Source organism: Heliangelus exortis, chromosome 2, assembly GCF_036169615.1.
Source record: "Heliangelus exortis chromosome 2, bHelExo1.hap1, whole genome shotgun sequence".
NCBI classification, from domain to species: Eukaryota; Metazoa; Chordata; class Aves; order Apodiformes; family Trochilidae; genus Heliangelus; species Heliangelus exortis.
In genome coordinates this window covers 7,598,378-7,610,836 of record NC_092423.1, presented here as the reverse complement: position 1 = coordinate 7,610,836, position 12,459 = coordinate 7,598,378, and the positions used below count along the sequence as shown (strand labels likewise).

The 12,459-nt window shown below is 38.5% G+C and overlaps 1 protein-coding gene across 31 annotated transcripts in view; it reads left to right on the top strand.

The window, feature by feature from the left end:
• KMT2C (lysine methyltransferase 2C) overlaps nt 1-12,459 on the top strand; it is a 197,041-nt gene that overhangs the window by 77,585 nt on the left and 106,997 nt on the right. For all 31 annotated transcript variants that reach the window (XM_071734713.1, XM_071734685.1, XM_071734711.1 and 28 more), the window contains 2 exons: nt 2,777-2,916; nt 4,286-4,395. In XM_071734713.1, the coding sequence (XP_071590814.1) occupies nt 2,777-2,916; nt 4,286-4,395 (250 nt within the window). The remainder of the gene's footprint in view (nt 1-2,776; nt 2,917-4,285; nt 4,396-12,459) is intronic.

Sequence of the window (12,459 nt, the reverse complement as noted above, 5' to 3'; positions counted from 1 at the left end):
GGATTTTGTAGGGTGGGGTAATTAGAAGCCTCTGCCCATCTTGCTGAGGCTTATGCTCCACCAAACGCCGCTCTTGCAATGGCGGCATTGCTGCTGCAGGCACACAGCACACATCTCTTACCCTCTAGAAGTGTGGGGTTCCTGGGCAGGTTTTCCAACGGGGTGGTTTTAGCCATGGAAGGGCAGTGTCCCGAGCCCTCCCAGGTTGGGTCCACCTCTCGGTAATTCTGCAGAATGTCAGGAAGTTACACACAGCTCCGCGGTGAAGTTTTGTTGCATAGAGGGTGCGTCTGGCGACGGCACGCACGGCGCGACTGACAGGGAAAGCGCGTTTTCAAATCTGTCTGCACCGGAGTTTCTCCGTGGGTGTGGGGATTCTGTCACCGTGGGTGCCGTCCCTGCCGGGGAGACGCCGTTTCATTCGGCGGATGATTGTGAGGGGTGTGCGGCCTTGGGGGGAAGCTCGGCTCGGCGACGGGACCGGGGCTGTGGGCCGATGAACCGGCGTGACGGTGGAAGGTCCGGGGTTGCGGGGCTGAGGCTGGGTGGCCGGGGCCGTGGGGCCAAGGCTGTGGGGCCGACCGGGCCGTGCTGGAAGCCGGGGATTGGCTGTGGGAGCGGGGCCGCCGCCAGCCCGCGGGGCCCGGCCGGGGAAGTGAAACAATAACGGGGGTGGCGGCCGCGCCCGCCCGTGAGGCGGAGCCGCCTGAGGAGCCGCGGCGTCCTGCCGGGCTGCGGCCTCCTGCCGGGCCGCTATTCTTTAAATCTGACTAAAATACACTGCAAAAATGCTTAATTAATGCGCGTTCATTTAGCCGCGTTCAGCTTAACGTTTCAAATGTGAAGATTTTGAGCGCTGGGGCTGTGCCTTCTGCCGGAGAAGCTGCGCAGTGTGATTCGCGCTGGCTGATGTTGCTCAGGTGTGCAGCGGCGGTTCATAGGGTTATGTCGGTGTTGTAAAAATACACATTGTGTATTGCTAACAGGGAAAAATGGTGCTTCCTATAGCTAATAAAAGTCGCCCCCTCTGCTCGGACAGCTGCTCTTGTTTTATAGGCGTATGAAATATTATTTACCAAAGGGTTAAATACAGAAGATCGGGACAGGACAGGATGAAAATGCAGAGAAAATTGGGATGTTCTTAAGATGGCTTTGTGAGAAAGCGTTCACATTAACAAACCCGCCTTGTGTTAATAAACCCCCCAAACTGGGATTTGGCGTTGTTCTTATTGTTCTTTTAAACTTCTGTGTTTTGGGCAGGAGGTTCATGTTAGGGGTGACTCTATTGGATGCAGGCAGTGTTCAGGAACAGCTTTGTTGAGCAGAAGAGGGTGATTTAATACTTAGTAAAGGGATTCTTAATGTAAACAGTGCCAGAGTTAGCAAGTTGGGAGGTGGGAAGAAAGGTGGATGTTCAGCTTCTGTCATGACAGGGTTCATGCTTGCTTGGGTTGTTCAAGAAAGATGTTGCTTCCCCCCACCCCAAGTTAGGTTTTTTCCCCCATATATTTCTGAATACAATTGTTAAGTAGAGCATGCGTGGTTTTCTGGAAAGCTGAAAAGGAAGGTTTCAGGAAAGTTTCATTTATCTCAGGTTAAAATTCCTGTGGGTGGGAAGTCATTTTTCAGTGTCTTTTTTTCTTTTAGAGGTCATGAGCAGAAGGGAAGCAGTTGGGAAAAAGAGGTGTTTTTGTGCTGTCTCAACTCTAGAAACTCAGAAGTAGCAGCAAATGCACACACATTTGAGTTATTAATGAGGGAGAATAATGAAGCTCAAAGAACCTTAATAGAAAACACAACACTCCCTTTCTTAATAACTGCTGAAGCATCAGATGAGATCAGGTTTCTTTTGTTAGTAATGAACATCTTTAGCTGTCCAAGATAGTTTTTTGCCTGCAGGAAATAAAAGAGAAGGAATCATAGCTTCTTTCTTTTTAATGGAGTAGCCTGAGTTTTATTAATTGCTTTTGGTAGAGATTAGTATTTGGGGAACAAATTAATAAAATTATAAACTAGATCCTCCCATGTCACCACAATATAACAGTCTTTATATTATGCCATTTTTCATTTCTCCCACATGCCTCCTGTCCATGCCTCTCCCCCCTGCTTCTCTCTCTCTCTCTCTCTCTCTCTCTCTCTCTCTTTTTTTTTTTTTTTTAAATCTTGATGGTGTTGGATAAAGTTATTTCTTTCCAAGCAGCTTTTTCACTCCCAGTCTTTTTTCTACCTCCTCCCACAGTTGCTGTATTTTATGCACCTCTGGCCATGTTGGGCTTCAAGGATACTGTCAGTGCTTTGCCCTGGACCAGATGTTAAGACTGCAGGGAAAAGGCCATATGAAAGTTGCAGCTTGGACTTGCCGCTTACACCACTCTATTTAGTTCCTTAAACATCTCTTCTTTCCCAGAGTCACACAGGCTGCTTGTTGTTACCTGGTTGTCAGTTCCTAGGCCTGAAAAAGTTTTAATATCAAGCAGATGTGGACTTTAAAGAGTGTATGTGCTGAAGGATTGGAAGGGAGCAGGCTGGGAAAGGGGAATTTTACCAAAAGCTTTTTTTTGGTCCTTTGAATAGCATCTGTAACAGCAAACCTGAGTTTTGGGGACTGTGTTTGGCTAAAGTATGAGGAATGAAGGTTTTCATTCATGTTGTTTTACAATTTTTTAAAAAAATTATATTAACTTTCCCTGACTTTGAGATCATTAACAAATATCTAGCTAATTGAACAAAGAATGTGGGCACTCCTGAGTTTTGTTTTTTCTGCTCCCCAACACAGATCTCGATCGAGTTTAGCATCTTGTACCAGTGTAAGCACCCAAACTGCTTCTGACGATCAGGTTGTCAAATTCTGGGATGAACTCAGTTTAGTTGGCTTACCAGATGACATTGATGTTCAAGCCTTATTTGAGCCAACAGGTAAGAAATGTTGCTTTCCTGCCTGCTAGTAATTGTCTATAATAACAGTGAAGTTTTTCAGCTCCTGGTTTTCTGTGCTCTGGTGTTTGTCAAGTGTTTGATGATGCATTTGGAGCTTTTTCCAGTGTTATGTGGTGTTCTTGTGTAGTCTTCAGGTATTGGACAGAATAATTTTCAGCTTTGCTTGGGGAAATGTTTGTAATCTACTGCTGAAATGTTCAGGTAGTGATATATTTGGTATCATGGTTCTGTTTTGGGAAGAAAAGGAAAGAGGAATGAGACAGCTTAGTGTAATTCTTGAAATTCTAATCCTGTAGTTTTATCTGATCTCCTGCTTCTAATTTGGGTTTATTGGAACTAGTGGAAGGAAAACTGTAAAAGAGCAGTATTGATAGAACAATAGAGGCAACTCATTTCAAACTCTAATTAAAAATGAAAAATAAAATTTAGTGGTTCATTTTAAATAGTTATACCATAGCGTGTGTGGATTAGTAGGGGGTTTATAAAGATTTTTTAAAAACTTGTTATTATTTGTAGACAACTCTTCTTAGGCCCTTACAGACATTTTTGTGAAAGTCTTTTTTGTTGCTGAATGATTAAGTTGACCAAGTATCTAATTTCAGCAGTTAGTGTAAAGCATAATTTTGAATCAAGTGTAAAGCTGTCTCAATTCCTTTGGAAGCATGCATAATTTATATTGTTTTTCCCAGAACTGAATTAGGAACATCTGTTAAGAAATAACTTTTCAATTCCACAGATTTTGAATTGTTTTGTTACATAGATAAACATTTCTAATTGCATCTACAATGTGTTTGTTGTATTGACACAGTTTTCTGTCGTATACGTGGTGTTTCTGTTCATGCTGTATTTTGAGCTTTTAAGAGTTCTGTGTAGAATTCTCAAGCATCACGTGAGCTTGTTCTGCTTTAACACACAGATCTGTGCCTGGTCATTGGGAGTCAGAAGTCAAGAGCACACAATAGAGGCAAATATTATCTACAGTGAAGTACAAGATCAGATGTAGTTCTGTACCTGTGTCTCACAAACAAATATTGCATATACACCCTTCTGTTACTATGATTATGTGATCAGGCATCTAAAAATTAGAAACAGATGTACAGAATGTGCTGAAATGAAGAGGAAGATGTGTTACATATCCAAAAAGTTGCAGTATATTTAGAGTCTGATAGGATCTGCAATACATTTAGTGTATGATAATAAGGGCATTAAAAGTTGCAGCACGAAAAAGAGGAGGAAAAGAGACTGTTCATTTTAATTGGCAAGTATTTACTACTAGTTCCATGCTTACAGAAGTGCTTGACAGATTTCTACAACAAAAGCTCTTTTTTTTTTTTTCCTGATGCATTAGGTCATTGCTGGGCTCATCACCGCTGTGCGGAGTGGTCATTGGGAGTCTGCCAGACTGAAGAGCAGCTATCAGTGAACGTGGACAAAGCTGTTGTCTCAGGGAGCACAGAAGTGAGTAAAAAGACATGAGTGCTCAATCCAGTAAGAAAATAGGGCTTGGGGCAGATAAAAAGACAGTAGGCTAGCACAAGGTATAGCCAAAAATGTCCATATATGGATCTCCGAGCTTACAGTAATAACAGGGTTTCTTTGGAAAGGTCTTAATGATAAAATCTACTCTTGTCTACTCTTTATTAAGACTTAGGGAGTTGCATGAAACATACTGTTAATTAGTTCTGAGGTAACTGGAATGTAGAAGGGACCTGGCTGGTAAAAACAAAATACAGACAAGAGAAAATCTTGGTTCAAATTAGCAAATGCTTTGCTAGGTAAAATACTTATTAGTGTACATGCTGAAATTGTATGACTCAAATATGGTTGAAAAATTCTCAGTTACTTTAAAGCAGCTTCAAAAAGTAGGTTGGTATAGGATAACTTCTGATTACCACTATTTTGTTACTTTAAATTTTGATAGAAATACATATGGAAGTGTTTAGGCTTCTAATTTTAAATGGTAATGCATTTGGAAAAGTAGATACCTTTGAAAAAGACAAACTCCTTCTGGTGTCATGTTCTGATACCATTTCAAAATGGTGAGGAGGCCTCTTCACATTGTTTTTACCATCTGTAAGTATTTTTTGGTCATATTTAATCACGTCTGGTAAATTATTTTAATATTTTTTTTCTATATTAGTCAGCTCTGGTATCAGCAAATATGTGTAATTTTTGCTGGTTTTCCCATGATCTTGTTTATACTTATTTTTACTTGATTCTTTAGGTTTTTAATACATTGCAATAAAATTTTAAAATTATGCAGAAGATACTGGTAAATGTTTTCCATTGTGTGGACTAAAAAGAGGCTTTAAATCAGTCTTTCACTACAAGCCATATACTACAGCTTTCCTTGCACCTTCTACTTTTACGTATACTCACATTGAATAAATGCTTTCCTTTGAATAATTTAAGTGATTTTTGTGTTATCTGCTTTCAAAATGAGGGACTATTCAGAACAGATGAACCTGGCAAATATTAAGTTCTAAATGAGCTTCAGGATATTTAAGCTTTGTATGTGTTCATGCATGTATAAAAAATTTAAAAAAGAATTGAAAGAACATCCAAAACTAGTGACTTTTTTTTTTTTTTTTTTTTTTTTTTTTTTAAATCTCCAGGTTGAGAAGTTTTCATGTTTTTTTTGGCCGATGATCGTGGCTTGTAGTAATTTTGTGATTGCTCATTCGGATATTCAGTAATTTTTGTCGCAGTATTTTTGTTTCTAACAGAAAACCTTGCTACAGTGTTCTTGTTTTGCTCTAGTGAATTGCATCCTGTTTCCATTGTTTCAGTTCCGTTTCTTTTGATATGCTACCTTGCTCCTCCCCTGTGCCTCAGGGCGATTGCTTCACCTCCAATTTTGTTGGTACATTTTAAACGTTGTTTAAATGTTTAAAATGCAAATATTTAAATATAAATTCTTGAAGAATGCACATCTTTATGGTGTGATGATTTCCATTTCAGCCCTGTCTTTTCACGTGCTGCTCTGTAGCTTCTCTATTAATCTTTTCAAACTATGAAAATCATTTTTAGATACCCCTGTTGCACATTGCAGTGCAATGCAGAAAGATGAGAGGAGTTTTATTTGCGTGCATATTTTCTATTCAGTTGTTCCTGAATCTTCTGAGAAACTTTCTTTGCTGTAATACAGCAGTCAGTCAGCAAAGAATGACATTGGTTTGGTTATTCCTTTTTAATCTTCCTTGTGATATCCCCAGGGAGAGCAGGGTAAGAGCACAGCTATGATTGTCTCATTCTACAGGAGCAGCTAGGCAAAATGGATCATCTTTATCCCATGTTCATACCAGGAAAGCTTTACTTTTGTGTTGGTTTGTTGGTTTTTTTTCAAGAAATAAGGAGCATACACAACTTCAGTTCTCTGTTCCTGACCATGGAGCAGCAATGTGGGGGTTGCTCAGAGTGTTTATAAATGACTGGGAGCCAAGTAATCCTGAGTTTGCTTGTGCCCAACCTTTAATGCTTGGTAATAATTTTTCACTTCTTTTAAACTTATCACTAAGGTAAAGAAGGCACAAAAAAGTGCAAGGTGCTGGTTATCCAACATGCTAGTGGAAAATTTAGCTTAAGGGAAGAAATTTTCTTTGAGAGATTTTGAAAAGTTTTGAATTAAAGGGATAGCAGCTAATTTAATGTATGTTCTTGTGTTTACAGCTGCCTGTGCTTTTCTTTTGCTAACATTCTGGGCTTCTTTCTCATGTAATGTTCCTGCATTTTCAAAGTAAAGTTTCTATTTAAATGTTCTGAACACTGTTGGCAGTGTTGATGCAAGTATGTGCTCAGGGCATACAGAAAAATAGTTTAAATAAAACCAAGCTGTATGCTGTTTCCTCTACTTGCCACCAAAGTTACTTTGGGGTTTTTTGTTTTTTGTTATTGTTTGCTTGGTTGGGGATTTCTGTCTTCTTGGAAGTCCCTCTGGCATGCTGTGGGTTTATAATATGGTCTGCAGCACTGACATCTTTTCTTAGCTGGGAAAGTAAGTTTTCCTTTTGTATATGTACAGATTGATTTTTGACATGTAACAAAACTTTTTCTTGGTAGTATAGTTCTTGTAATTTGTGGAGAGCTGTTCTTACCTTGGGGGTCTCTTTAATTTGTAAGCTATACTCATGTTTCTCATTATTTAGGCAGCCTATTGTTTGCAAATCTGTTCTAACTGGATGTGACAGTGTTTCTTATTACTCTGTTTACCAGTTGAGATGTCCATTTGGCTTCACTGAACTTGTGATTGCATTAATAAAGCTTGTGTGGGTGTATTTCACTGACCTATTCCAAAGTATGTATGTTAATTCATTTTGGCTTTCTTCTTGGCCTGTGCTTGCTGAAGGTTTAAAATAAAGTGCTATAGAGATTTCAGCATCTGTGCATGTTTCACAAAATACTCTGCTTAATGTGTCTTTCTTCTCCTGTTATTTCTTTTGATTCACTCCTTTCCAAGGCCTGGCAATTTATTTAGTGGGACAGCTGACCCATTTGTTACATGTATTTGTGGCTAGACATAGGTGGGTGCTTTGATTTTCTTTCAGAGTCTTGGTTTTGCCTCTCTTTGATGTTAGTGAGTGCACATTCATATATCTGTATTTGTGAGGTCTTTGAAATCTTGTGCATCAAGTTGCTTTATAACAACTGACAAATAAAAGATGGAATATACAGTTAAGTTTATGGTAGTAGATGTGCCCTGGCCCTCATGGGTCATATGGGTGACTCATTTAATCTCATTGTTGTCTTGCTTATTTGCTTGCCTCAGCAAATCAGAGTCATGGATTTGATCAGAACCACTCTCAAAGTTTTAAAAGTCATAAAGTAGAACTCAGGATCCAGGTGATACTGTCAGAGCTTTTCTCAAGATGACTCTTAAGAATTCACGTGCTTGTCTCTGGAACTTGTTCAGCATGCAAGTTAAAGAGCCTGAATGTCCAGACATGGCAGTTCCTTTCCCCACCACTTAAGTAGTTTTTAATGGGATTTTGGAGTCATTTTGTTTCAGGTTTTGAAAGAAAAGGACTCTTAAGAATGTAAACAGGGAAGAGAAAACTTCCTGCAATTTGCTTGATCCAAAATTTCACTGAGGTTTCTTAAAATTTATAAGTGCTCTATTCACTACATATAGATTTCTATAGTAAAGAAGCTGTTATATTGTTTGGTTTATGAAGATGGACTTTTATCAGAAAGGTGTTTCTATAGGTACTTATGGTAACATGTAAAGCTGTTATGAAATGCAGACTTAGTAAAATAAACTAAGCAAAGGAAAATGATTAAACAGAAATCATGGACAAACAGAATTTTTTGGGTTTTCTTGTGTTTCTGGCTCCAGCTTTATGCTTTAACTATGCTGCTTTTTGGTATTTGGAAGGGTGAACTTGGCTGGCATTACCATTTAAAAAGGAGGCCTTTAGGGCTTGCATCTGCTCAGGGTTTAGCAAGAGTGGTTTCTGATATATTTTCAGGTATTTTTAAATACTGATTTATAATTAACTTGTTCAATTTACATATATTGAGTAGGTGGGTGTTTCTTTACAGTCAGATGAGGAAATAATATATTGTCTAACCATAGCTCTTCTGTGTGCTCCAATGTCCCAAATAAAGTGGGCTACTTTTTCTCCTCAGTACCTAAGTAGCTCAATTCAATAAGTGAATTTCAGGAAGACTCAGTGGTCAATGTGCTGCTTTTGAACAAACTTCACAAGAAAGGAATGCAGTAGTAACTTTCCCATAAGTGATAAGATGTAGAAAGCAGTTTACAAGTCTGGGAGAGTTTATCAAGGGCACTGAAGTAAAAGAAAACATTAGTGGTGGGAACCAACAGGAGGTTCCTATCTACTTAAAGGCTGAAAAGGGAAAACGTGGTATTAATGAAGTGTCTAAAACAGTAATTACAAAACACTGCATTACAGTGTTTTGTTTTATAAAATGTGAATTTCTGTTTGCTTTGAAATTCTGTGTAGCTTTGTGCATATTTATCTACTTCACCACTTTAATTTTTCCAGTAATGTTTCTTCAAGACCAAGACTCTTGCAGTGAGACAGCTGAAACATTGCTGTCTTCTTCTCTTACCCATCCTTTTTTTTTTTTTTTTTTGTTAGCCAGGGCAGTATCTTCTCTCTGGACAAGGCAGCTGTTTGCAGCTCCTGCCCAGTTTCTGCAGGCTGCATTTGGCATTTTACCAGTGCTGAGGACTGTAGGAGTTGTTGCTTTGCATAGTGGCAAGCTAATCAGTAGTATCTTGCCTTGTTCTAGTCTCAAAACCATCAACTGTTTTGACACTCCTCTCTCCTGTGAGCTCTTTTCACATGGTAACAGAATCCTGAACTTTTTTTTTTTAATTCCCTTGAATTCTGTCACCAGAGGCAGGATATTGTGCTGTTTGTAGATGCTTCCAAGTTGGGGCAGTGTTACAAGACTTGCATATTAAAAACTCACTCAAATGGTTTCTTAAAAGCCATTTGCATCCACTGTTTTTAAGTCTGTGCTCAAGACACAATTCTAGCATGATGTTTACAGAGCTAGACCATAAAGAAATAAATTGAGAAGTAAGCTGGGCACTTTCAGTCTTGTTGAGACTTGTCTGTGTGAGAATGTTTTTAGGTGGGAACCTATTTGGATGAATTGATACTTCCTTTTGTAGTTCCTTGCCTATAAAGATAAGCATCAACACCTTAATATTCAATATTCTGCTAACTTCATACACTATGGAGGTTGTGCCCCTTTAGCCACAGCAGTTTTTCAGTAGTTTTAGTTTTTGTTGAGCCGAATCTGAGTGTGAAAAATGGCTCAGGTGACAGAATCCTGAAGATTTGGACTGTGCTGGCTTCATATATGCCTCAAACTAGCACAGAACACATAGCAATGTATTTTTTTCAAGACAGAGTGCAGGGTTTGCAGTTCCATGATGCTGTAAGAGCTCCCTTCTTCCTTTTTCATTACTGGAAGAGCTACTAATTCTTAAAGCCAGGGAAAAATTCATAAAAACAGTCATCTGTCATAATTTATGCCATTTCTGGGCAGTCTTCTGTATTTGCCCATTTCTAAGTGAGAAGCTTTGTAATTTGATATTGAATGAGCAGCTCTCATATTCAGAAGGTCCTCTTCCAACTCCCAAGTTTTTTATGGTCCTTTTCCATGCCCAAGGCACTTGGCTTCTCTTCATCTCCCTTTACTGCAGATGGGAATGAATACCTGGCTGCTCCATTGGACTGGCTTCTGATTGCATCTTACTGAGTGTTGGGGTTTTGGTTTGTCTTGTTTTTTCCTGTAGTTCCCGTTGTCTTGCAACTGGGAAAGGAAGTACTGCAGGAAGTATTCCTCAAAAATAACATTTCTACTTCTTTTTGGGGTTGCTTCTGTCTCTTAGAGAGCTCTGGCACAGCAAGTGCTAGAGAAAAAAAAGAGGAATAGCCACAGATGTCTTCTCAAGAAGACACTTCCATACAGTTTTGGTCAGTTTGGTAGGCTCATTCTGTTCCTATCATGTTTTAGAAATACTGTAACAGTTCATCCATGGCCTCATGAGGTATTTCAGTTTTCCATGAGGTTCCTTCTTTTTTGAACTTGTGGAGATTTGTGGCCATTTCCTTGCTGCTGCTCACAGACTTTGTACTTCAAGGGAAGATGTGACTAAGGATGCAGCTTTGATAATATTTTAACACTGTAAATTATCTCCCATGAATTACACTTTTCCAGGGCAGTTTGGATGTTAGACACCTAAAGCCAGATCATTTATGTCTTGAAGAAAATGAATCAAACTGTTATTACAGATTGTTGATGGCATCAGAATCTCTGTGTCAGCTGTTTTTTAACTTTTTCTAAGACTTTTCAAAGCAACCATGGTATCTTTAAATTATCACAGTTGGTTTTGGTTTACAACATCCAATTTTTCTGGAACACCTATGTACACCACAAATGATGTCAGTACAGCCTTGGTAAATCTCTTCAGGTTCAAGAGCTGCCATGGGACCAGTACAGGTGTTCAGGTTTTTTGTAGGTCCAGCAGTTTGAGAACAGAGATTTGCCTGCTTAGTAAGATTTACAACTTAATTCTCATTGATATTGTCACATGAACAATTCTTAAAGTGTTCTTCTGTTTGAACCAAAATAAGCTCTACGTGACATACTGTTCATTTGAGCTCATTGTCTTGTAGCAGCTGCTTTGGAAGGTATACAGCAAAAAAGAGGAACCAGGCATAGGCAAGAATGAGAACAAGCAGATAAGAAGGAATAAGGCTGACATTTAACATTACTAGGATTGTTGAAAAATTCATCCTTTAATGTTTTCTTGTCACCTGTAATCTGACTCTAGGAGCAAAAGCAAGTAAAGGGTAATTTAATATCAAAATCCCTTAGCTTTTGCCTGGTGGGCAAAACCAAAGCCTGTTACCCTATAGTCTTAGTTTTAACCCTATAGTGGGTCACCTTTACCAAATTTTTGTAATATTTTTTTTTCCCAAATTATCCCATGGAAATTTATGCATTCTACTTTTTCTTCTGCAGTGAAAGACAGAGAATAAAAAACTAAATTATGGTTCTTACAGAGTTTTCCAGTCACTGAGGAGGAAAACTTTATTTCTTTTCCTAGTGTTTGTGATGTATTGTTGCTTGCTCATGAATACTTTGATACTCGAGTAAGTGTGCATATGTTATAGAAGGAGAGATTGTTTGTAAGGGTTGATTGTGATCAGTTAATTGGGATTTGTTGAATGAATAGCCTATCCAAAATTTTATATTGAAGAAATGCATAATTTCCCACTTATTTTCCCATTATTTAACATATTTCTTGTTAGCATTTCAGTAGAGCTAGTACTTTGCTCCAGTGTGTTAAATCTTTGCAAATTTTGTGAGTGGAAAAATCTGTTATGAAGGTGAAGAAATATATACTTCAAGGCCATATGACATATCCTCATTTTAGCACTTCTTGAAAATCAGCAACTCAAAATCCAGAAAATGTCCCTTTCTTTAGAGACATAAAACACACTGTTCTGTTTATGTGCTAATAGACAGTAGAGTAATGTACCAAATGTTAGCAAAGCTTTAATTTAGAGCTTTTTCTTAGTGCTTGTTTTGGGAGTTTGATTTGTAACAAGTGTAAATGCTTTAACATGACTTTTCAGTCTTCATAATAGCTCCTTGCTTCATAACCTGTTATCATCATGGTTTTGTCCTAGGAAAAGAAGCACATGATAATGACCAGTTTAGCTCTAGTTAATTTTCATATTGCTTTCAACATGTTGATTCTGCTGGAAGAGGAAGGCAGGCATTAGTTTGTGAGCCACAGGCTGGAGGAGTATTTTGCTTCTCAGATGAAGCAGATGTGTATCTTTAAACTAATTTATTTTAGATTTTTCTTTTGATTTGCTTTGCCTTGAGCCTTCTATGAAATAACAGTTGTGTTCTTATCCCTACCTTTTTGTTTCCAAGTATATGAAAAAAACAAATAATGTGATTTTTGTCTGCATAGCAAATAGTTTTGTGAGTGCACATTACAGCTCAAAGATTAGAGTGAAACTGTAT